The sequence below is a fragment of the Oryzias latipes genome, chromosome 6, assembly GCF_002234675.1.
Source record: "Oryzias latipes chromosome 6, ASM223467v1".
Classification (NCBI taxonomy): domain Eukaryota; kingdom Metazoa; phylum Chordata; class Actinopteri; order Beloniformes; family Adrianichthyidae; genus Oryzias; species Oryzias latipes.
In genome coordinates, this window is record NC_019864.2 from 30,620,623 (window position 1) to 30,646,235 (window position 25,613).

Genomic DNA, 25,613 nt, shown 5'->3' on the forward strand with positions numbered 1-25,613 from the left:
AGGTGAATTTTTAAAAACCTCATGCCGCTTTGCAGAAACTACGTCCCAGAAAACGACAGGTTTTTAGATTTTGGCTAAAAAGTCACAGTCATGACTTAAAAAATGCTAAGAAAAATAGATATAAAGATGATCAGATTGGGACTTTAAAGACACTAATCTGTTATTTGACTCTTTTGCAGACAAAATTTGAAGTATTAAAGTTATCAGGGGGAAAAAATCAAGTACATTTAGGGCACATCACACTACAATGCTTTTTCTTTTCATCAAAAACGTGTTTCTTCTGCAAAAAGATCACAGAAAAATCCATCTTTTTTTAAATTCCATCAAAGTGTTTCAAGTTCATTAAATTCAAAAACATGATTTTTTTGATTTTTTACATTCTTTCAATCTTTTGTGGAACTCTTATTTGCCTCTATTAGCATTTAAAAAGTTTACAAATATTGTTTTAATGCAAACAAACAGACAAAAAACAGAGCAGCAGTATCTGACAGCAATCATACAAAATGTGTGCGTTCACATACAAATGTGTGCGTTCACATACAAAATGTGTGTGTTCACATGCAAAATGTGTGCGTTCACATACAAAATGTGTGCGTTCACATACAAATGTGTGCGTTCACATACAAAATGTGTGTGTTCACATGCAAAATGTGTGCGTTCACATACAAAATGTGTGTGTTCACATACAAAATGTGTGCGTTCACATACAGATTCCTCATTTAACCCGCAGACGCTGGCCGGCCGGCTTTAACGGCACTTTGCACTCAAGCTCCAGAGCTAAAACCTGAAGGCTCTGTAGCTTATTTCTCCACTGGCACAAAGAAAAGACCACATAACCCTCATCTTATAATTATTGATCTGAAGAATCTGCTCTCCAACTACAAAGCAGGCGAAGTTGCTCTCTGCATCACGTCTCTGAACTCCTGACCTCTCACATGTCAGAATGCCGCCTCAGATCCTCCGATGCGTCTTCAAAGAGAAACTTTTAAGGGCCCTCAAACTTCCACAGCAAAAAAATATATATATATATATCTTTCTAAAACCTGTTTTTTTTCTGTGTTTGTGAAGCCTTTGGTTGTTTTTTTTCCTTCACAACAAAAACTGAAAAGACAAAACTTTCCTATTGACACCTTATTGTGATTTCGTCTCAGTCAGCACTTTGCCTTTCAGAAGCAGCTGAAGCAAAGCTTTGCCGTTTCTGAAGAAAATTTCCGTCTAACTCGACGGAAGAAATCTTTAAGCTTTGAAAGTGATAAATGAGCTTTTTCTGACGGTTCTGAGGCAGCAAACCCAAGGCTGTCCCGGCGCTGGGGCTCTTTCATTTGGTCCATGAGCTCCACAGCCCTGAAGTGGACAGCGGGGACACATGTAGCGCCACACGGGGGACAGAAACGAACCCAGAAACACATAAAAACAAATGTCCAGGGGGGGAAAATGAGCAGACAGAGGGTTAGAAAATGAGGTGGACAGATAACAGTGAGGCTGGGAGTAAAATTGACTGAATGAGATGGAGGGGGGGGGGGGGGGGGGGGGGGGGGGGCAAAGAAGTGATGATATACACAGAAAAGCATAAAAAACTCCAGCCTCTCAGGGGACTTTAACACTACAGCATCTCCATGAATCACCGGGACGCACAATGTGCTCAGTTCTCTGCTCCTCTTCCCGAGTACAGATTTGTTTCACGCTTTCACCTACTCCCCATGGAGGCATCACCGCTTGGCACAACCCAAAAGATTAATACGGCAGCAAAATAAGCTTCTGTGAGGAGATTTCATCCAGCAAAAACAGCGGTGGAGGTAATAAAGCAGCTGATGTTACAGGTCATAAAGGGTGAATAAAATACTCAGAGGCAACAAGAAGAAATACAAAAAAGATGAGAAGAAACGGGAGGAGAGAGGACGTCAGGTCACCACATGTAGAAGAGGACGTAGTCCACATAGCTACCTAGGAAGGCCATGACGCAGATGCTGATGGCGAACATGGAGCTGAGGCTCAGGCTGTCGTCGTCGTGGAAAACGGCCAGCGCCACCTCGCAGTGCCGCCCCCTGTAGCCGTCGCTGCAGAGGCAGGAGTACCGCGACGGGGAGTGAGCCACGCAGGTGCCGTGGCGACACGGCCGGCTGGCGCACAGCGTGTAAATGCACACTTTACCCGAGGGGCTCTCCCTGGTCATGTGACCCGGGGGGCACCTGTGCAGAAAAAAGGTGGAGAAGAGCAGAGGCATGGGACGCTTGGGAAGCCGTCTGATGAACAGAACATTGAATTCTGCAGAGCTATGAAGCCACAGCTGTGTGCAAACAAATCCCACCGGAATTAGAGCCTTAAATCAGATTGTTTGAAGGAAGCACAGAGTCAACGAGATCCCAGAAAAGATCAGCAAAGGAAACAAGGATCTGAGATTGGCTTTCAAATAGTACTCCCTCAGTGGATTTTGCTATAAAATATCCTCTGAATATCATTCAACCCCTGCTTCTCTGAGCGCTTGGTATCCTGAGGCAGTGCTGCAGTCACAGAATATGGATGTCCAAGTCCCCGCTGCTTAGTTTGGCATCTTAAATTAGCAGCGAGAAGACCTGCAGGGATCCCAGGAGCAGCCAGGAGGCTATTATTATTTCAGCAGACACACGTGGATGATCTCACCTCTAAAGCATCTGTGACCAGCAGGGAGACGCCAAACAGCCTTTTCTGACCCCAATGTGTCTGCATGAAAAGGAGGGGCGTGGCCAAGTGAGTCAGAGTCGCCCGTGTGCGGGACAAGACCGCACGAACGGCAGCCGATGCATTCAGGAAAAGGAAGAGTGACAATCTCCAGAGATGTTGAGCAGATTTACTGTCGTTTGCCTCTGTCTGCATGAACCCTGCAGATCCATTTACATCCATGCACCCTTTAGGTTACTACGTTCGGGAACTCCACAGGAACTACATTTCTTTGGGCGATTAAAGTGCGGGTCGGACCGAGAAACAGGCTGCAGCTAGTGTCCTGTTCTGTTAGGGAGTCGGGAAGAAGAGGAAGCAAATTCCTTTGATGGTTTCAGGGATTTCAGCGGCGGGAGCCTCTATTGTGTTAGCAGGGAATTGAACTCTATTATTAATTAAATGTTTTTTTCTTCTCTAAAGATGTACCTGCAGCAAAAAATAATCATATAAGCTGAAAAAGGAACAATTCATAACTTTATTGTGTTTTCAAGTTAAATTAGGTGCCAGAGGGAAAAAAATCATTTTAATTTAATTTGATTCATAACTATCAAAACCAGCTGATTTTAGTCATTTCTTATGGTTTATCTGCAGATATCTGCTTTAACTATAACTGTAAATAAATAAAAATCTGCCTTTATTTAAAACTATATATAAAAATGAACATTTTGGTTGATTTTAATTTTTAAGAAACTAAAATGTCCCTCCAATACAACATTACTGTAAATAAACTAATAAGTCCATCAATTTTATGAAAACAGGAGGAAGTTTAAAGACTCACTCCGGTGAAAACGTGTTTCTAACGTGATCTTGTGGCATTTTTCTGACAATGGAGAACGTTTAGAAAGAAAATTAAGATTAAAATGAAATTTCTGAGCGTTTCTTTATTCCACTCGCTGTGAATCAGGAGCAGATGAAAAACTACCATTTGAAAAAGATCGTATTTGTGACGTAGAAAATACACTGGGCGGAGCCACAACCTTCTTGCTCCGCCCCTCTCTGATCGTCCTCCTGCAGACCAACAGATCCATGAACGTCTTTGTTTTCCTGGTCTGAACTGGAATCTGGATCAGAACCGGACGGATGGATGGATCTGATGTCGCTGCTGTTTTTGTTACACGGTTAGATGGGGGGTGTGAGGGGCTGTAAGCTAGAGGGAGAATGTAAACAGCATAATGGTAATTGCTTTGACAATAGATCAATAGATGATCGGAGTTTGAAGCCAAAAAGAACCTTTTCTGATGATCCAGTTTCAAGGATCAGTGGTTGATTTTTTCTTTTAAACGGCCCATTTCTGTGTCTTCATAATTTAGTAAAAAGGTTGTGTACCCCCCCCCCCCCTCGCCCCACCCTCCCATTTTAAATAAGGGCTAAGAGAAGAAACAGTTGAAAACAAACATGGTTCTTTCCTTTTTTTGTCGTCTGTTTCTTCTAAATTAAAAAAACAAACTCTGTCAGAACAGATAATTAAACACATCCTATGTCATTTTGACTGAATTACTTAGCGTGTTTGTGGTAGAATCTGGACATTTCTCTGCACCTCTTGGCATTTCCTGGCACGGGTGGGGAGCTCTCGAGCAGACGTGACCCACTCCACACGTGCCATCCTTGACTCGCTGCGTTAGAACCTGCTTGGACCGTGTCCCCCTGATGGCACCAACAGAAAGCCAGACTAGAAGAGGAGGCTAAGGTCCAGGATTCACTTTCCGGGGCGGCCAAGGCTGAGCTGCCAACAATGTGGCCAAATTCAAGTGTGGCGTGTTTTCAGGCTCAGACTGAGGCCAACCAGCCCTAATGATTCCCTTTCTATCAGTCTGCAGAGACTTCACTCACAGCCTTTTGTGGATACGCGTCTGTCTTTGCCGTTGATCTTCATACTCTCACTGTGTGGGTTTGATTGAATTTCCTTCACAGCTCTTAAATGACTGACGGTTGGTAAACGTTGATTGGAGGTTTTCAGAGCCCCACTCTTTTCTTGTTGTCCTTTTTCCATGTTTGCATGATCTGGATGGCTTTGTTAAAAACGCCTGCATTGTTCCATGGAGGCGTTTCTGCAAATATGTGCGGAGCGTGTCGGTGCACCGCGTCCCGTCTTTAGGTGTTTGCTTGTGTGTTCTGTCTGTTTGCTGCACCTGCACTCCTGGTGTCTCCACAGATCCACGCAGACCAGGGGGGGGGCGCAGTGCTGCTTCCGACAGGCATCGGAGGAGCAGCCCACGGAGACGCCCTGCGAGGAAACCACCTGAAGTCCCTTTGACGGCTTCTCCTTCTCCAGAGGGAGGGGGTGGCCGTTCAGCCTCACGTCTCGCAGGCAGCCTGGAGGAGGAGGAGGAGAGAAAGAGGAGGAGGAGGAGACACTAGTCCTGAGGCAAACTCTTTCACAGACGTGTGTTCACACAAAAGCGGGGTCATAACTCAGACGTAAACGTGCCGACAAACCTGTGGTCTGACGCGAACGAACACGCAAACAGCCTCAGGCGCAGCTGTCATGCAGGAGTTTCCCTTTTTTCTGGATATTATTTCTGCTGGTTAGTTTCAGCAGTGCTAAGGCATCATGTGAATACATATCAGTGTCAGTGATTTGCAGCATGGAACTCCTTCAAAGCAGATGGAAAGATGGTCGATGGGTGAGGCTGATCAGCGAATCCGCCACATGTCCAACTGTGATCTGCACTCCTCTGAGTAAACACGGCCTATTCATTAATTTATCAGCCTCCGTTTGCTTTCTGTGCCCGTCCAACACTTGATCCACCCACCCGTTTTTCTTATCATGCAGCATAAATGCAAAATTTTTCAGCCTTTATTTCCTTTAAACTCTTCCACCAGTTTGCTCTGAAATTTCAAAGCAAGGAGGCGATAAAACTCTCAATTATTTCAAAGAAAACGGAGGGTTTGGATTTGTTAAGGACACTAGATTTATGGCGCCCGTGCAGGACTGATGCGTTGGACTTGAAAAGGCGCCGTTTTGACCGCAGTGGACGCGCTGAGCGGCGTGTGTCCGTCACGTATGAAGCTCAGGAGTTTTCTTCACAAAGGCGGGGGAATAGATGCTGTCAAAACGTAGATGAGAGGACGGATGCACCTGAGGTACCCCAAGGGCAAAAGCCACTGGAACTAACTGATAAAACCATGAGAAGCCCGGGGCAAAAAGGTGACGCTCATGCAAACAGGATCTACTTTTTAGAGAAAAGCCATCGTTGGCGCGCTTCAGTCCTCAGAGAGGCGTTCAAACAGAAAACTCCAACTTTTCTAATCCCAGTTCAAACATGGAGATCGGAGGGAGCGGCTGAACTTTAGTGGAAACTGTTGAAGCTGTTTGGTGAAGCTCAAACGTTTCTTTCATAATCCCCCCAAAAATGAACACATACAGTTTATGTGTGTGATCTGGAAAACATTCTGAGTGACACCTTTGAATCAGACTATGCAGAAAAAAAAGTTTCCTCGTGGTTCTGAAGCAAAGGAGAAATGAGGAAACTGAGAAAACAAAACTGTGACGTTTTCGGGTTTGGTGAAAGATCTAATTTGACATGAAGCTGATATTTTTGTCTAATATTTTACTGATAATAACTGAATTAAGTAATTGATTTCTTAAAATATACTTTTTTTTCATTTAAAATGTTTATTACAGATGGTTCATATTTGCGTTGGGTTTTAGTTTACTTCTTTTCTGATTCCTCAAGGCAGTTTTATATCTATATGAAGATAAAACAAATATCCAATAACTTTCATCAACAATCAAGCATCCTTGAGGAAAATTAGAAGAGAGGTCAGATATCGTTCATCTTTAAATCAGTAAACATTATCAGAAGAATCATAAACGTAATCGTGTTTGTAATTCTGTGTCAGAAGCAGAATTAGAATGGCACAAAATAGTCATTAATAAATTACTTTTATTTCAGTGTCAGAAGTTTTATTACAACGATTATGAATTATGAAAACGTCACACATAAAAACAAATAGATTATGATCCAAAATTTAAATCATTGATATTTATGACATCTTTTATAGAAGACTAATTTCCAGTTTAATTGTAGCTATTTTCTGATTTTTGTACATTTGAGCCTTGAATAGAAACATGTACGCTTTACTTTGTATTTTTCTTTATGGATAATATTGAAATAAACTCTTCACTCATCAGAAATGAACCAACCTGTGAGGAATTGGAGATTCATTTGCTTCAGGGTAGAAAAATCAAAAGCACTTCCTGAAGGCCTAACTGACCCACTTCCTGGACTTCTTTCCCATCTTAGCCCTCTAAAAGGGCTAAAGAAATGTAAGGTGTTCCAAACAGGAAGTGTTCCAAGAAGCCAAATCCCACAGACTTCTATAGAGAAAGAAGCAGCTGTCACTCAGTCATTCTACATTGGTAAGAAGAACCAATCTGGCTCTGATAACTTTTACTAACATGTTTTTGAGAACCCTCGTTTTTAAATATATCTAAAACTGCTGCCCCCCACGTCCAGCGTCCGAGGCGTCCGACAGAATTTGTGTAGCTCACACTCAAGTGGAAGGGGTGTGGAGCCCCCTGATTGGTTAGAGGGGTTGCCATAGAAACACTGCCTCAGAGCAATCACTGCTTTCAGTCGACATCAGGCTCCAACATGGCGGCATCCGTATCGCCAAAACATGGCCACTGAATTGACTTTATTTGGTTGGATCCGGAATAAACCTTTTTTATGGAGGATGTCCCTCAGTCCAGTTCTGTGATACAGTCAGTGGCAGGACATCGAAATGCTAATCTATCTAAAATGTGGTGTGAAAATATGATGCATTTCCTGCAAAGATCTTTTCCAGTTTGTTCCTCTGACCCCCCCCCCCCCCACCACCCCCCCCCCCCCCCCACTCAAAGGGCATAGACACAAACGCTTCTTTCATACAATCTTTAAGATGGTTGGATCCCCACCTACCGACAAAGCTGCGGTTGTGTCCCGAGGGAAAGGAGTTTCCCAGCATCACCATGGTGTGGTCAATCAGGATCTCCTGACTTTGTCCAGGCGAGGCCGTGATCTCTTGCTGCCCCCCGCCTCCGTCCAACCTGAGCGTGAACTCCCGCCCAAAGCGGTCCAGCTCCACCTGGTGCCACTCCCCATCGTTCAGGCGAAGGTGGGGCAGCGTCATGTTGTGGTCTCCGTCGCCGAGGTTGTAGAAAACAGCCAGCAGGCCCCGAACAACCTGCCGCAGACAGCGGAGCTTCACTGATGGAGCACTCTCACTTTCAAAAGGAGGAATTATGAACATTTTTGGTAGCAGCTCTGCTGGAGCTCCAGGGATCGGGTCTCCGACTGCGCTGAACTGCTGTAAAACAAGATGTTGGATTTTGTCTGAGGCTTCAGCTTCTTTTTGAGTAAAGAAAAGAGGCGACTCAAACCCCGGCAGGCTGAGCAAAGGGAATTTTTTATTATTGACCATAGCAACTAAAGGCCGTGTCACACAGACACTACGTACATTTGATGCATTTTCCACATATGAATATCCAGTCTAGTGATACATCCGTGATGGATGTAATTCATGAGTGTTTCTTGCGTTTGTCGGTGTGCAGATGTCCGTCGAGGGTTTCGGCCGATGGGCCTTCACGTGACTTCGGTTTGGAGTTGGTCAGAATTTTTGGTTAGCAGTTTGCCCATCTTTTACATAGTTTATATGCTATTATTACGTAAATCTTGTGCAATTGTGTGTGAGATTTTCTAGATGCATATGCAAATTTGTGTCTTTCTACGACCGTTCCACGTATGTCAAACAGAACCAACGATGTGTAACTTTTATATCACGTATACGGCGCACATAACACGTTCAAATTATGTAATTGATGCACGAATCACTAATGACTTGCATCTGAACAGCGCAATAATCACACATGTTGTGATGTACGTGTTCCTTGCGTGGTTTGTTCATACTTCTATGGTTTTAACGTTTTTCATTCCTGATACATTTGTGAAAATGTAAAGACCACAACTTTTCTCACTTTTTCCATATATACTCATGCATGACCAATTTTCATAATGTGCAATAAGCGACCCGTCGCATTTCAGGCAGGCACACTCGGCAGTGTTTTTACAGGTTACTCCCCTAGGGCGGTTCAGTCAATTAACTCACCTGCTCAGCGTCCTATTTAAGCCCAGGTGCGCAGTTGTTCATTCTCTCTCTTACCTTCAGCGCTCAGTCTTAGCCCCTCCCTCCGCCCCGGCTTCCACCTGGGGGCTCCGTTAGGGGGTTTTTGTTACCCGAAAGTTTTATGGAAAATTATCTCATGGAATTGAACGGAGCCTTATGCCAAAACGAAAAAGATGTGAATCCCAACTTAAAGAATGTGAAAATTAATTATGTGAAATAAAAATTGTAGTAGCGATGTCTGCAATGTTGGTAAAGCCGCTTGTGTAGACAACACAAGCGGCTTTACCAACATCGCAGAACCAACCCAAGTGGACCTGAGTCTGCAGTACATCTCCACCTGAAGGCCACAAACCACTCTTTCCAGGACAGTGAAGTCCGAATTCTAGCCAGAGAGAAAGGATGGTTTGAGCGAGGAGTGAAAGAAGCCATCTTTGTCAAGAAGGATAAACCTTCTCTTAATAAGAATGGAGGTCTCAGGTTTATTCTTCCATCCATCTACGGCAGTGTCTTGAAACCTAAACAAACCAAACCAGTTCCACCTGAGTCGTTAACCGCTGAAAGAGAGGACCAATTTGGAGAGTGAGTCACTGGCTCCCAAACCCCCAGCTGAGGACAAAGGACTATTAACGACCCGAAAGCATGTAGGCTAAGTGGACAATACCTCCAGTTTCAGGTCTGACTCCTCCCCCATGAACGCACATATTTACCAGCTCTTAGACCAGCAAATTCAGAATTGACAAATTGACAAAGGATAAGAGGCGAAACGTCTTCTAACTTTAAAAACCAAGTCCAGATGACATCCCCTAAACCTACTACAATGGAACCAACCTGGATGAATGAGAGTCTTCATAGACATGAAATAAAAATATTTCTTTCTGCAAGAGTTGTCTGACTGGAAAATGTACAAAATGTACGTAGTGGCTGTGTGACATCACCTAAAAGAGCAGGTAACTCCCCGAGGTGAAGGGGCGGAGTCACGGGGGAGGAAGGAGCTGTGGAAGTTAAACAGTGTAGTCAGACAAACCGTGAAGGAAGGAGCCACAGGAAAGTCCCGGGGAGAAAAAAAGGAATTTAGCTTTTCTTTGGTCAAATAATACCCCCCTACCCATGAGGTGGAGTCATCCCAAAATGAAGCAGTACATGAAACAACAATTATCTACAGTGGTTAAGGATGAGCGAACACAATAGACCGAAGCACAGCCAGGCTTCCATAACTGCAGCTTGTTCATGTCCGAGCTTAATTGGAAACAGTGGTGCTAGATAATTCACATTCAGCCTGTGCCGCATTAACGATCGCTGAGCATCCTGAATATGCCTCCTCCGCTGGACAGACATCCACTCACAGACACTAGAACAAAGTAAAAGCTGACTTGGCTCTCCGTATTGACTCACCCTGCTCTCTTTAGAGGTCTTTAAGTCCACTGCATGGTAAACGGTAAATGGTGTATATTTATATAGCGCTTTTCTACCTACAAGGCCCAAAGCGCTTCACAGTCACAGACATGTTCACACACTGGTGGCGGCTCCGCTGCCGAACACTGGCGCCAACCTCCCACCAGAGTGTCTTGCCCAAGGACACTTCCACACATGGGCGTGCAAGGCGGTAATTGAACCTGCAATCTTAGATCATGGGTCGACCGCCGTACCGCTGCACCACAGCCGCTCCCATAGAAAACCGTCCTCATGGAGTGAACGGCGCTTCTCCACAGAGAAACTGCACTCTTGTTGTTTACACCATGCCAGCCTTTGGTAACCTCAACGTGAAAGTGATGTTATATATGCAGCAGGAAGTCTACAGCGGAAGGGAGGCAGAAAAGCAGCCCCTTAAATTAGAGCTTGTTGTCAGAAAACTCAGAGGGTATGTGCTGCAGCCTTCCTGTGAGCTTTGGAACAACAAGGCCGAGATGTTTCAGTGTGCTAACTGCAGACAGACATCAGAAGCTTTATACAGCTCACCAGTTCAGTCCCTCAGAGAGAGGCTTCACAGCCTTCTCCTTCCTCTGCCACTGCAGCAACGGAACAAAAAACGGACGAACAAGAGCCGACACATTAAACAATGCTGTGTGACAAAATAACAGGAAGCGGCACAGAGGCGAGATCGTTTCAAGGACCAGAGATGTGGGGATCCACCAGAGCAGAGGCAGCAGGTGACCTGTGAGTGACAGTCCTTCCGCCGACATTTACATTCAGAAGCTCTTCCCACCAGGGCTGTCAGTGGAGGAGAGAAAACGGGTTGACAGGCCGACGCGCCTTGGAAAAACTCTCAGGAGTGTGTCAGACTGAGGAGACATGCTGTTAGTGGTTTGGGAGCAGGAAACAGACTTGACTCTTTGCTTGAGACAGTTGTGCAGCATGACTTGTGTTTTGGTTGAAGGTGTGCACATCTCCCACATCCTCCAGTAACAGATAGTTGCAATCAATTAGGATACTCTGAGTATACTCTGAGTATTTTTCCTTAAGCCTTAGTCTTAAGGAAAGACTAAGGCGGGGGGTGACCCATACAAGTTCTGCAGGTTTTTGGGTTAGAGGGTCGTGGAGAGGGGCGGCTGCATCTTAAAGGGAGCGGAGGTGTGTCTTGCAGTTAGTTACCTGGAGGCTCGTATGGCCACCTTAAGGCCGTGTCTCACAGCCTCCATGTAGATTTTGTCCATATTACATGGATGAAAATTGGTCATACGTGAATATATGTGGAAAATGTGAGAAAGGTTGTGGTCTTTACGGGAAATTATCCTAGCTATATTACGAATAAACCACGCAAAAACACATAGATTGACGTAGAACATGAACCGTGTGTGATTATTGCGCTGTGTAGATGAAATTCACTAGCGATTCGTGGATCTATGTCATGCTGCGTCCACCACAAGTTAGCGTATGAACCTCGCTAAAGCAACACACAACTGCTTAAGATTTACGTAATAATTGTGTTTAAACTACATAAAATACGCATAAACTGCGTAATTCTCAGCCAACCAAAAATTCTGAACAGCTAAAAACCGAATTCACGTAAAGACCCGTTGGCTGAAAACTTCCACGGTCATCTGTGCACATCAATGAACGACGAATGTAAGAAACACTAAATTATGTGTATTATACACGTATCACGAAAGACCGGAATGTCATACGTGGAAAAAGCACAAAAGGGTCTTAGTATGTGCGACACATCATGAAAATGGGACGTACCATTGTCATACGTGTGGTAAGTGTATTGTGAAGTACATCATTTTCGTTTCGACATTGGCGGTTTGATGTATTCACTGATTGTGTTTCAGTCGTGTGACTCCTCCTTTCCTCATTTCTATCAGTCATGATGCAGCAAGGAGCGTGCACGTGTCACGTGAACAGCACTAACACACGCACCTACCTCCCCCCATGTAAGTGTTCACTACGACCTGCGTGCCCCGCAAGACGTTTGAGAGTAACGTACGCATTCCTCTGTTGGCTCATGCTAACCATAAACATTTCTTTTCTTGCTGCACTCATGAACTTACGACAGATGTTCCGCTGTTTCCGTGTCTTCTTCTCGTCCTCTGAGACTCTAACGGGTCACAGCAGACGGTGAGGAAACCTCATCATCTTACATTTATCATGTTCCTCTTCACTGTTATCCATTGCAGGATTACAGAGAAAGCTCTTCAATGTAATCTGTTGGTTACCTATGTAGGCGATTAGCAAACATTTAGATTAATCTGGATTTATTGGAATTATCTGGACTGAATTCGATTATCTTGATTTGTTGTGGTTGAAATAAAGTGGATTATGAAAAACTGTAATCAACAAATCTGAGTTAAACGTTTTTTTTTTTTGGTCTTTACTTGGCGCTTGGGACAGTCAGTTGTGAAATGATCCTTTTTTATTCTTATGTTATGTTTTTACCACCTGAGAGACTAAACCCAAAGTGTTCAATTTCACTATTCTGCTTATTTTGAGAAACTCCTGCCCCCTTTTCTCTGCTCTGCTGCTGATGTTCTGAACCAGGCGAATCCCACCAATGAGAAGCAGCAGCAGCAGGTTTAAATGGAAAGCAGGATGCGGGCCCACGAGGACCGAGAGGTGCTCAGGAAGGTGTGGGAAGAGCTTCTTCATTTGAACAAGCTCACCACAAACAGAAATGTTCTAAACCAGATTAAAGTTGTGTTATTTTTCAAAAATGCTTCTGTTGCAGAGGGTGAAACTGTAAAATAATCTCAACATTCACAGTTTGGCTTTCAGTGATAGGGAGCTTGGTTAATATTTAAAGTGAGTCATAATTCTTTCTCTTTAAAGATTTACAGACATGTTTTTTATCTGTATTAGAAACCAAAGGTTCAGCTTCTTCACTTGACCTCGTGTTTTTGTGGTCGTTGTGGACCGGATGGTAGAGTTCAGCCGACACGTCTGCAGTTCTTGTAACAGCAGATGTGTTTGTCCACCTCGCCAGAGCATCTTATGTAGAGGACTTGATTGTGAAGAAAACATTTAGCAGAATAAAGTGATCTGAACTCATTTACTTTCATGTTCACATGTGATTCAGCCTGGACGTTTCATAGTTGATCTTCTGCTCTAAACCCAAATCACTGGGTGAGAATTTCCTGTTTGACCTTGAATCAGCACCGCAGTCACCATCAAACTGTCCTTTAATCAATAATCAGAAACATTTTGAAAGATTCCTGTGAGTAAAAGTCTAAAAAAATACAATAAAGAACATTCATATGTCAGTCAGCCCCCTCATTATCCACCCATATGTCTCCTACCCTGATATTACTCACGCTCAGCTTGACAAGCATCTGCAGGAATCATTCCTGAGGCCCAATCTTCACTTAAAAGCTGAAAAACAACACGATCCCAGCTGTCAAGGTGGAGGCAGGAGCGAACACTCACCTCTAAACATATGTATTCGCTTTGCTCCTGCGACATCAGGCTGAGGATGACGCCGCTGGCGGCGCGCGTTCGAACTCCAATCTGCACAAAAGTCTGCCTTGCAGGGGGAGACCAGAAGAGCTGGACCTGAACGTGACTCCGACCGTCGAAGGAGAACTCTGCAGCCGCTTGTCAATCAAAAAAAACACACAAAGCTTATTGAAATATTCCTGCTGTCAAACAGGAAACAACAGAGGAAACAAACTGCTGCAAGAAAGCCCCTCATGAAAAGCAGGGTTATCTTCCCTCCCCAGCAAGGCTCTGGTTCTGTTTGTTGACCTGGTGGGGTTTCAGATCTGAGCTGACTAAAAGCCTCATTTAAAAGCAGCTCCAGAGGTTTACCTTGATCACACCGTGAGCCCGAAAAGCCTGTTTCACAAAGGCAGCTGAAGGAGCCCCGCTCCCCGTGACAGCGGCCCCTCTTCCCACAGGGGGGGAGCTGCCCCACGTTGGTGCAGTGGTCATCAATAAGACTGCAGCCCGGCGACGTGTTGTAGGATTCGGCGGGGGAACCAAGGTCATACAGCTGGATGGAAACAGGGGAACGGCGGAGAAATGAAAACCAGGAAATACAGAGAAGAGACGATTCTTCTGTCCTTCCAGTTCTGACCTAAAGTGAAACGGCCGAAAGGAATCTTAGGATGCAAGGAACTGTTTACAGCAGACATTGTAATTAATCTAGAGATTTTGATAAATCATCTGTGAACTAGAAGGAGCTGCATTTTCAGAAGAACATGCAGAGTTGATGCTATATTGATGAATGAAAGTGAAACTTTGAGGGGAATAATTGGCAAAAAATTTTTTTTTAAGAAATTATAAATGTTGACCATAAATAAAGTGAAAACAGCAAAATAACAAAAAAAGATAAGTTTGTGGACAATGCCAGAGCCGGGTATTGAACCAGCGAGCTTATGCACCAAGGATTCCCCATTTATTTCAATGGAGGACAAAATCCTGGAAATCCTGGAATATCTGGAAAAGTTCAGAGATTTGAAGGACCAAAAGTCATAGCTGCAAAAAGCTGAAAGAGCTGAACATTTGAATAGTTGGATGGTTGAAACAGCTGAAAATTTTCAGGAGTTAAGAGACAGAAAATGGTGGAAGATACTAGAATAAAGAAAGAGAAACAGTAAAAACATGGGTTGAAGGATTTATAGTTTTCAACCAATAATGTGAGCCCCAAAGGTCTAGCATGTTAGTAATATGAAAACATCTCCAAATGTAAAAATTCAACAGCAGAAGAACAACGACACAAATCCGCATTTAGCACAAATATTGAGCCACAAATAAAAATACAGCAAAAACAGCTTTTAGTATTTCTTCTGTTCATTTTAGAAAATCAGTTTTGAAAACTTCAGAGTTTTTTTGCACAGCTCTCTTCCCATCATAATAATCACATCCTGTTGCATAATCCAATCCCAGTCAACTTTCACCTGTTAGACCCGCACCCCCCCATTCATCTTGTGTAGATTTCCCTCTTCACGGCCGACACGGATCCTCCGCGGCGAGCAGGTTGCTATCTAAAATGAGTCCTCGGTGAGGAGAATGCAGAACAGGTAGGACGTGTTTTTGCCTCCAAAGGGTGCAGATGTTTCATCGTTAGATTGCTTTGTACAGATTAGTTTGCATTTGCAGACATGGGAGGGACAAACGGTGAATGGCACAGAGCCGTCAAAGCCTTCCAACCCTGCAAACATCTGATAATGACACACAGAGAGACTGGATCTGACCAGAAGGAAAAGTGACGGGTGAAGAGCATCAGCATTCATCAGCTTCCCTGTGAACCCTTGAGGTCACATTTACATTCTTATTAAGGAGGCGTCCTCCATCACCTGTGAGGCCAGCCGGCGAAATGATGAAAAATGAAATGGAACAACATAGCAATCTATTTGTCCAGCCGTGCACAAATATATGAACCCTCCTCCGTACCTTGCTGTCCACAAGCAGGTTCCTTATACATCCATTAAAGTGCTTGAACTGCAGCTGTGGGTATTCATATGAGATGTTCTCGCTGACTCCTCCGAGCTGCAGCACGTGACTTCCATTCAGGTACCTGAAAAGAGAAGAAAAACAGCCTCAGAACGAACACAATGGAAAATCTCCAGGTTACAATTCAGAACACAGCACTCGGGATAAACACTCACTGTGCAGACGGCGCACACACATGGAGACACGCACAGACGTGTACGGAGACTCGTAGAGAACAAACACGCATTTGTTCACGCGCACGTGCAGACACACACACACACATGCACACGATCTTTCTTCCTGTCAGCTATTAGACTCTACAACGCCTCATAGACACTGGACTACATTTATTATCGTTTTTCATTTCTAAGTGTTATTTAATAATTTCTATTCTGTTTCATTCTATTCAATGCAGACCCACAGATAAATACACACACGTGTGTGCAGACACGCACATGTAGACAGACACACGCTTGTGTGCAGACACACCAACATGTGTACATACATGCTGATTGCACATGCTTGTAGACACATGTAAACACACACACCTGCACAGACACACACACCTGCACAGACACACACACCTGCACAGACACACACACCTGCACAGACACACACACCTGCACAGACACACACACCTGCACACACACACACATGTAGGTAAACAACACCCAAATTTACAGCTTCCTGCTTTAGTTACAGCAGAAAGTGTCATCTCTTTCTCCACTTTCGGAAAATAAATGTGACACTTTATTTGTATTTCCTCAAACTAGGCATGATGGGTAAACTACGTTTGTCTGCAACAATCAAAACACAAAGTGATTTGCAGCGGCACCTCTGTCATTTCTCCTCTTTAAAGCAGGATGCATGCTGCGATAATTCTTCTCTGAAGGTAAAAGTCAGAGTGAAGCTCCAACCAAATGTTGCTTTTTTGGTTTGTTTACGAACAGAATAATGAATCAGGATAATGAAAATAAACCAAGACTGGACAAAGAAGAAAACAATCCACTTTCCTTAGGAAACTGTGGTCAGATAACTTATAGAAGATAAAGTCCCCTGAAACTTAGAGGTCATGACCAGAAGGAGGAAAGGTCAAGTGAACCAAAACATTATTCTATGCGCTTATTCAGAATAAAATCTCCTGTTTTCAAGCTGCAGCTGCCATGACTGATGATGCTGAGCTCTAGAAAGGGCTGATGGGGACTCGGGAGCAGTCATTGTCCCCCGGGGGCCACACGCCCGTTAAATGTTTAAAGCCAGTGAACAGAACAAACCGGGGTAAATTAGTTCTCTGCTGCTGCAGTAAAAAATAGAAACCAAGAAGGCTCTCTGGAGAAATTCAAACTCTGACTGTTATTTACCTTTAAAACAAATGTAACCACATCGATTCATTTGTCTGTTCCAACCACAATTAACTGAAAGTACAGTCTAGTATTTAGCACAGGATGTAGGCCTGGAGGCGTGCTGTAATTGTCTCTAGATATCAGAAGAGTCTGGCGGTCGGTGCGCCGCCTGTGTAGTCAAACCAGCGATCGTACTTGTCCCTGTTAGGAGTGACGCCACGGATTTCACAGGATGAGCGGTCCTCTGTCATTGCCCAGGAGTCCACGCCTTCGGTTTCCATGACGATGGCAGTGGAGCATCGATCCAGAGTGAAGCGCACTTCCTTTAAATCAGGAGAAAGGTGGAGGGAGATCACGGCGGCTGAATGCCAGAGTCCTTGCTGCGCTGCGATCTGCAAGGTCCTCACACACGGACACAATCTGTGAGAAGGCGTCTTACTTTGCTGTTGCTCCTCACATCCAGGCGGTGCCAGCGTCTGTCGGCCACTCCGACGTTATTGATCAACTGCAGGACCAGCGTCCCAGAGCCGTGGTTGACTTTAAGGCTCGGCGTTCCACCGATGAGCTCTATGAGAAACAGTCATCAAATTAAAGCTTATTCACCTAAAACATCTGCAAGATTCTAAGTAATAGGTTTTAACACTAAAGTGTTTGTCCAGCAGATAAAAGAAATGTGCTTTGACCTTAAAAACTGTCAGTTATGTGAAGAAAAAAGAAAAGTACCAGTGGCAACTAAAAAAAAGCCCCCAGGACAACAGCCCAGAGAAACACATCAAAGGAATTCAACCACCGGGCAGCCGGACATCATGCAGACCAAAGATGGCACAGGAGCACTGAGAGCGCAACCACGGACCAACCAGGCCCCCTTTGTCGAGACCAAGGCAACAAAGGCGGGGTGAGGACCAGAACCTCCCCCAAAGGAAAACCGAAACCTCCCACCTCAGATGTGATGTGAACTTCAGCTCATGGGGAGGCCAAAGATCTCTAGGGTCCCCCTGCCTCCACGGAGAGAGGACCACCAGGCCCAAAGGACAGAAACACCCCCGCTGAGCGGCTGACTCCTCCCACAAGGGACGGTGCAGGGGACGGAGGATCAGCTGAAGCACCCTCCTTATGTGTTATTAAAGGTGTAGGTAAACTAGTGGGCGGAGCATTGTGAGGACACTTCCTGTTTGTTGACCGTGATGTCCAAAGGTCATCCACCAAAGGAACCTAAAGCGGGAGAAACCACGGCCAAGTAGCCAAACCGCCAAGGTTGGCTGACCCCCTAGAGAGTTGGGGGGAGACCCAGCCCCTCCATCTGCTGACCCCACCACCCACAGAGAGAGGATTCAAGCAGACGGTAGAAACCATAAGATTAACTTTGTATTAATGCAAAGACGCTCAAAAGCACTTAAATGTGATGTTTTAAATCTTTAGGGGTGAACAAGCTACCATCATGACATCATCCATCAACATAAACCAAGTTAAGCCCTAAAACAACCCCGCAGCTGCGACAAGAACACGAAGCGATATTTACTGCTCGATCTGGGTCACGCAGCCAGATCATGACGGCGACACACAAACAGATCTACGACAGACGGAAAGAAAAGATTTAAGAGGAAAAGCCGAAAGTCCAGATGTTAGCTGGACATAAGAAGGTGTCGGGACTGAAAGAGCTCTGAGGAGACGGAAATCGTAATCCATAAGAGGAAAGTCCAACGCAGAAACAGACAAGACCGAGTTTCTGCTGCTGGAGGAAAAGGTTGACAAAAATAACATTCCAGACTGAAATAAATAAAAATATAGTATACAAAACATTTGTCTATTGCAGTAAATGAAAAAAGATTTTTTTCAATGCCCTTTTGAAACAAAATAAATCTTGAAATGAGCCATATCTAATTAGCCCTCTCATGATTAGGTGTGCTGCCACAGATATTGGAAATATGACGCTTTAAAATAAGTGGTGTTACTCAAAAATATGCGTTTTATGTCTTTGAAGTAGATACTGTATATTTTTTTACCCTTTACATTTATATACAATACAACTATTCGTATTTATAAACCATAACAACTTAAAGATTAGAGTTACACATTATGAGGTTAATTTGTCTTAAAAATGACACGTAAATGTAAGTTTCTGTTTAAACGTCTGACCTGCTGTCATCAAATGCATTGGTTCTGTGCACGTCTGTCTCTGGAAACAACACCCCTACCGGGTAAAAAACAGTCTGCAGGGTAAAAACATCTGGCTTCATTAGGTATTTTGCTTAAAATAAGATGTTTTCTAGATCAAATGACTCCCCAGGATTTATTGTTGTAAAACAAGTCTCCTGTGAAACAGCCTACAGCGTCGTTCTCAGCATCAGCCATGAAACAAAGCATTCCTCATATTTGCAGCTGATTAGCTTTCCCTTAGTAATTAAAAACACAAATGAAGTCTGGAGGCTGCCAGCCCGCAGGTCCCTCTGCTACGTTTCTAATTACCCACAATCCTTACCTATCGCCATGTAGTCCTCGCCCTCCCCAGGCAGAAGAGTGGCCAGCGGGCCGGCGTACAGGAGCAGCCCGTCGTCTTCCTCTGTCATAAACTCCAGTGAAAGATGGCTATCAAAGCATGGCCTTATGGGAGGAAACCAGGCGTAGCCGTTGCCAAGGAAACCAAGTATCGTCTGCTGACAACTGGGCCCCTCAAGCTGTGGGGGGCAGTAGCACCTGTAGCTCAGATTGAGGGGAAAAATGAAGGAAAAACAATATAATCCTTTATTCCAATTCAAGCTCCGATAAATGCTGTCTGCGGAAGGCGGCGAGAGCTGCGCTTGAACATGTCAACAGACGGCCGGGACGGCAGCTTCATCACTGCTGTGAATTAGCTGTGAAGCCCCGACCGTTCCGCTCCGTATTAAATCAATTAGTAATGAACACAACATTACTGCGGTCTATTCTTTATCTATCACAGCTGTCTGGACTCCACAGACACCGTTCATGCACGGCGCATCGCGTTCCCTTTGTCAGGAGATAATTAAATCAATTTCTCTCACTTTTGGATGTGTCGAACTACGACTGATTTCCCGGACTTATTTTCATCGCCCCCCCCCCCCCCCCCTCTCAATCTTAAGGTATTACACACTCTGCTAGATTGCCTCCTCTTGTACTTATCTACTTTGATTAGTGCTTTAGTGCTGCAGATCACTGCTCTCGCACAAACTGGAAATTAGAAGTCGTTCACGACTTTTCGGGGGCCTGTTTATGTAGCGCGCTGTAATAAAAAATTCTTAATAATCGTTACGAAAATTGCCATAATGAAAGAGAGTCATGCAGCGATGGAGAGGAGTCTTTTCATTGAGGAGGGGGTGGTGGCAGGGATGGAGCGGATCTCATCCTGTCCTCTCCACTGCAGGCGTGTGAGACAGGCGGCTTCTGCTGATAATGTCAAAGCCATCTATTCTCATGCAGCGCCTGAAGAAAGCTCTGCGCATCAATGCTGTGAGGGGCTGTTTCTTCCATCAATGTTTACTGTGCAAAGGGGCCAACACATGTCAAGAATACTGATCTATATGCAGCAGCGAGGACGGCTCAGGCGGGATGAAACCCTCCTGCATACATATGCACGCGCTCAGAGCGCCACCTCAATCTTTGGCCGCTCTTTCATGTGACTCGGGAGAGCGATGCCCCTCCACATCAGCCCCGGACAGTTTTCTGCCCTCCTGACTGACAATATCTGATTAGCCCCTGTCTGAGGTTTTCTGTTAAGCCCCATCAATAGAGGACAGGACCAAGAATTGAATTTTTTATGGCCTCTCACATGGGGGCACATGAACCAGAACGTATTTGTCTTTCACGGCGAGGATTTGGACCGCAGCGGCGAAATGTAAAATACGATGATGATGATCACAATACATTAAAAAATTTTTTTTTTAAAAAGATCAGTAAAAGCTGGATCTGCAGACCGGGCCTTTGATAAACTTGCATATTCATGTAAATGGCATTATGTTAGATTTTGATAAGTTGTATGCATGGAGGGGAGCAGATTTAAAATAATCTCTCTGGCCTATATTTATTTAATCTGGGCATTAGTGTTGGCATAAAAATGAAATGCCGTCCTGCAAAAGGCTCTCTATGAGACCTATGCACTTGAATATTAAAGCCTTTAAAATGACTAGTAGCCCCCCCCCCCCCCCCCCCCCCCCCACACACACACACACACTACCACCAAGCTTGAAAACGTAAAGGTTGTGAAACTGGAGTGGCGCTGTAAAAAAATAAATAAAGCAGTTTTATTGTGGAGAGGTTTCAAATTCACGTAAACGAGCACGAGGGTTGCTCCAGTGGTGAAAGAGAATCAGACTACTCAGCTTTCAACTTAAAAGATTGAAGAGAAGCTGAAAACTGCACAGCCTTCTGGGACTTGGATCTGAGGGAAAACTGCGGGAAACTGGATTTCCAATCTTAAAAGAGCTGTCTGTAGCAAAAACAACAAGCCGCTTCCTCCCACCTGTAGCCATTCTGTGTGTCGATGCACGTCCCCCCGTTGAGACAGGGGTTGGTGGGGTAGGAGGCGCAGGGCCGGTGGGTCATTTCTCTGGCTGCGCAGCCACACGATGCCGAGGTGGTCACTTTCACCGAGACCAGGGACAAAGCACCGGAGTCTGTCAAGGTGGGCGTGTCCGTGATGCTTAACTGTGTGCTGCAGCCGCCGGACGCTGCGCAGTCGGAGCGGCTGCACTCATCCACCTGCACCTGGCTCACAGTGGCACGCAGAAGCGACTGCACCTGCAGAGGGGAAGACAAGAACAACGGTGAAACCTGCAGCCGAGGAGCAGCACCAGGAGTCCGAAGAGACGGAAAATCTCTGTGAAACACGCAAAAACAAGACGGAAAAGAGGAAGTCCTCCCACATGACTGTCAGTTTAATCACATGGATGCAGAATGAAACATGGAGGAAAGAAAGATTGTCACCGAGGGACGGGGAGGCGGTGACAGCAACTGAGGGGGAGACAAATAGACATGACAGGGTCAGGCAGCAAACAGACAGAAAGTAGCTTTGAAAATAAAACTGCAGATAAAAAAAACACTGTTATCTCTCCCCCTCAAGCTCCAAGTTTATCGCTGGATTTATGAATTGTGATCTCTATCAGCCTGACAGAATACTATACGTACCTTCTGTTTATGTGCTTGGAATACACTGTGCAGTTTCTCTGCTTGCAAGTAGCCCTTATCAGTGAGCACGTAGAAATGCACGTCCACGGTTTTCTCGTCTCTGTCGGCGACGCCGAAAATGTTGATGCTTCCTGGGCTGACGGACAGGGCTTCAGACAGGAAGTCCCAGAACGCCTCCAGCCGTCTCCTCCCCTCCACGTTGGAGTCGATAAACTCTCTGGCTGTAATCCCTTCAACAGACAAAGAGAACGGAGGCTCATGACATGAGAAGTACTGACTGCCCAATGACATCCACAAGGCTGATCAAAGTTTGGGAAGTTCCCGATTCCATTAGCTCAGAAGATGGCCCAACTTCTTCTGCTATCGATTCCCTTTTCTCTCAGAGAAGTCCATAAGGTGAACCAGTGCTGATGCAGCCGAGGAGTAAAAAAAAACAACAAAAACGTCCGTTTCCTCCTTGTCATAAAGTGAAAGAGTTGCCAAGCTGTGTTGGGATAAATATTTTAACGGCTGGAAAAAAAACGATCAAATTGGGGGTTCAACCTGGCGGTCATCTATAATCTCTCAGATGCGATAACAACCCAGAGTCAGGAGCATTATGGATGCCTCTGAATCTGCTCGCCAATGGCTTTTTAAATGTCAAGGATTTTACCTGACACTTCAAAATTGACCTTTATAACTCCGATCTGATCGGAGGGACTGTCAGAAAAATGAACACTCCAATCTAAACTTCACAGAGCAGACGGAGAAGAAAACCTTTTCAACCAGCACTGTTAACGGTGGCTGTAAGTGTTAATCAATGCATTTATGACAAACGAATCCCACGACAACCTATTATTTCAGTGTTAACTGGATTGACAACTTGATAATTGTTCATTGAAAAGTGCCAATTTATTCATGTCAGGCGCTGTCATGTTTGACATCAGCTTCTGAGCAGAATTCACCAGATAAAACTTTGACTTTTTCCCAGAGATTTGAGTGGGACAGCCAGATGAAAGGCTTTCATGTTCTCCATTTAGGCTGCCTTAGTCCCAAATGTCCTTACGGGTGGATGCAGGCTGTACGCAGGTGAAAAATGGGCAAACCTGTACGGTTCATGCAGGCGGCCCGCACTAAATTGTAAGATCCTAAATCACCCGGAAAGCCTGTCAAGCAAAAATGTTCATGTACTTTTTTTTGCTGTCGAAGTGAACACTTCAGCAACACATGAGGGTAAGAAAGGATGAGACACACGCGTGTTGTACAGAATTTTCTCAACCTCTAAAAGTCTGCACACTGCATACGAGTTACATGCTTCATGCGTGCAGCCTGACTGTTTGAAATGAGGAAATTAGACAGTGTAGTTTGTGTGGACCTCCTACAGGCACTTACATGATTCCCGTAGTGCCCTTGGACTGTGGCATTAGTACTGTATGACAGCACCACCTGTACGTCATATTTACAGTACATGTAACTTCCATGTGCCTTACAAATACTTCATGATACACAATGGTACATTAACGTACCATATAAGCCTTAAGGGACCTGTAAGTCACACCTGTGCCCCCTTTAAAGACCCACTCTGATAAAAAACATGTTTTTGTGGCATTTTTTGGATGATGGAGGACAAATAAAAAAAAATGACAGATTACATTTGCATTTTGTCTATTACTGTATTCAAATAGTTGTGAATCAGGAGCTGAATAGAAAACGTCATTGGAAAAAGATGGCATTTCGTGACGTAGAAGATATGCTGGTGTTGGATCCGAGCCCTTCGGGAACACCACAAGCTCCCTGCTCTGCTCCATTCTGATGCCTCCACTGTCAGACAAACAGACCCATGAACGTCTGTGTTTTCCCCGTCTGAGCTGGAATCTGGATCTAAACTGGACGGCTGGATAGAACGGATGTTGCTGCCATTTTTGTTGCATCACTAATGTTACATAAGGGGCATGAGGGGCTGTTGGCTAGTGGGAGAGAATTTCTAATGACCTCCTGCTGGTCTGCAGAAACTATGTCCTAGAAAACAACACACATTTTTAGATTTTGGCTAAAAAAACAGCATCATCATCATTTAAAGACCACTGGGACCACTTTGATAATAGATCAGAAAATGATCAGGGGAGGACTTAAAGATTGTGGTCTCTCCTCTTTATGACCCTCCACCGACAGCCCAGATACTTCTGGGTTCATGTGGGAACATGAGCGCCAAAACAAACTGCTGCCCCCCCCCCACCTGAGCCAATTTACAGTGAAATGAACAAAGCTGGCCGTCTTTTTACCCGTCAAACGCAGAGAGGCAGATGACAGAAGGGCCTTTTCCTCCAGCTCCCGGACATGCACCCTGACTCCTGAGACCACGTCGGGCCACACCCCATCCGACACCCCGACCTTCAACCAGTAGCTGCCTGCTGGCGTGTTCTGCCTGATGGTCAGCTCTCCTGAGGTCCTGTTCAAAGTGAAGTATCTGAGGGAAGCAGAGAGGCTGTTGGGTGCTGCTTCAGCGTAAGACGACAAACAACGAGAAAAAAGACTCAGCAGAAAAACAAGTGGCTGAGCCGTCAGTGATATTTCGGGTTATCAAAAGCTGCATGTGCATCAACTTAAGCTCAATGACAGAAGGAGGAAAGCCAAGATTTTTTTAAGAAGGAAAAGAGAGGGAAAAAAAAGGTTTTTAAAGGGCTTGACAGTTGCCATGGAAACTGTCAGAATACACATTATGAATAAAACAAATATGCCTCTGATAATATAATCTGATTCTGAAGGTGCGAGTCCTGAAAAACAGCACCAGGTCCATGCTGCAGCGAGTCCCAGCCTCCGCCGTCGCTCTCATCTGTGGAGCCAGATTTCCACGTTTGTTTGCCTTGATTTTAATTTTCTCAGAGCGTCACTTACCGACAAGCGATTCCAATCTTATAGAAACCTGGATCTGATCTTAGAGAGCAGGGAATCAGATCCAACACTGACATAACTAGTGGTTTAGCACATTTCTAGGGAAGTGACTCCAGAAGTGTGCTTTTTAAAGGAAAGAGGCTAAAAACTTCACACTATCTATCGTTTTTCACATTTTTTACACCTTTCATAGGCGTTTTGGTGTCGTACAGTTGTGACACTTTAACCTCCGGTGCACAATTAGCGATCTACACATCTGAATACAAAAGAAAATCCAGAAATTCGCATTCAGGAGTGAGTCCGTACTTGGATGCACTTGTCTCCAGAGTATAGGTCTTGTTGTCCCAGTCGTCTGGATCGGGGGCATAAACCTTCCCTAGCGCTGCATTTGCCATCCTTCCTATTCAAGAAACACACATGCATGCACACGCACACACATACGCATTGATTTAGACCGGACAGAATCTGCTGATGCCAACACTTATCTTTTTGACTCCTCTTCTCCTTATCTTGCATTCTTGTGTTCTGTTCTACTTATTATGCTCATAACTGTGGAGTCCCACTGCTGGAATAAATAGGCTCTCAGTGCTA

At 44.7% G+C, this 25,613-nt stretch overlaps 1 protein-coding gene across 1 annotated transcript in view; it reads right to left on the reverse strand.

Moving 5' to 3' along the window:
• The window catches only part of LOC105354303 (neural-cadherin-like), a 130,843-nt gene that overhangs the window by 6,001 nt on the left and 99,229 nt on the right, over positions 1–25,613 (reverse strand). The window contains exons 19-31 of the mRNA XM_023956114.1: positions 25,329–25,422; positions 24,413–24,597; positions 22,152–22,381; positions 21,487–21,764; positions 19,492–19,706; positions 17,452–17,579; positions 17,208–17,335; positions 15,631–15,754; positions 14,044–14,227; positions 13,663–13,829; positions 7,602–7,866; positions 4,827–5,010; positions 1,945–2,189 (exon numbers count right to left, since the gene is read on the reverse strand). Coding sequence (XP_023811882.1) covers positions 1,945–2,189; positions 4,827–5,010; positions 7,602–7,866; positions 13,663–13,829; positions 14,044–14,227; positions 15,631–15,754; positions 17,208–17,335; positions 17,452–17,579; positions 19,492–19,706; positions 21,487–21,764; positions 22,152–22,381; positions 24,413–24,597; positions 25,329–25,422 — 2,427 coding nt within the window. The remainder of the gene's footprint in view (positions 1–1,944; positions 2,190–4,826; positions 5,011–7,601; positions 7,867–13,662; positions 13,830–14,043; positions 14,228–15,630; positions 15,755–17,207; positions 17,336–17,451; positions 17,580–19,491; positions 19,707–21,486; positions 21,765–22,151; positions 22,382–24,412; positions 24,598–25,328; positions 25,423–25,613) is intronic.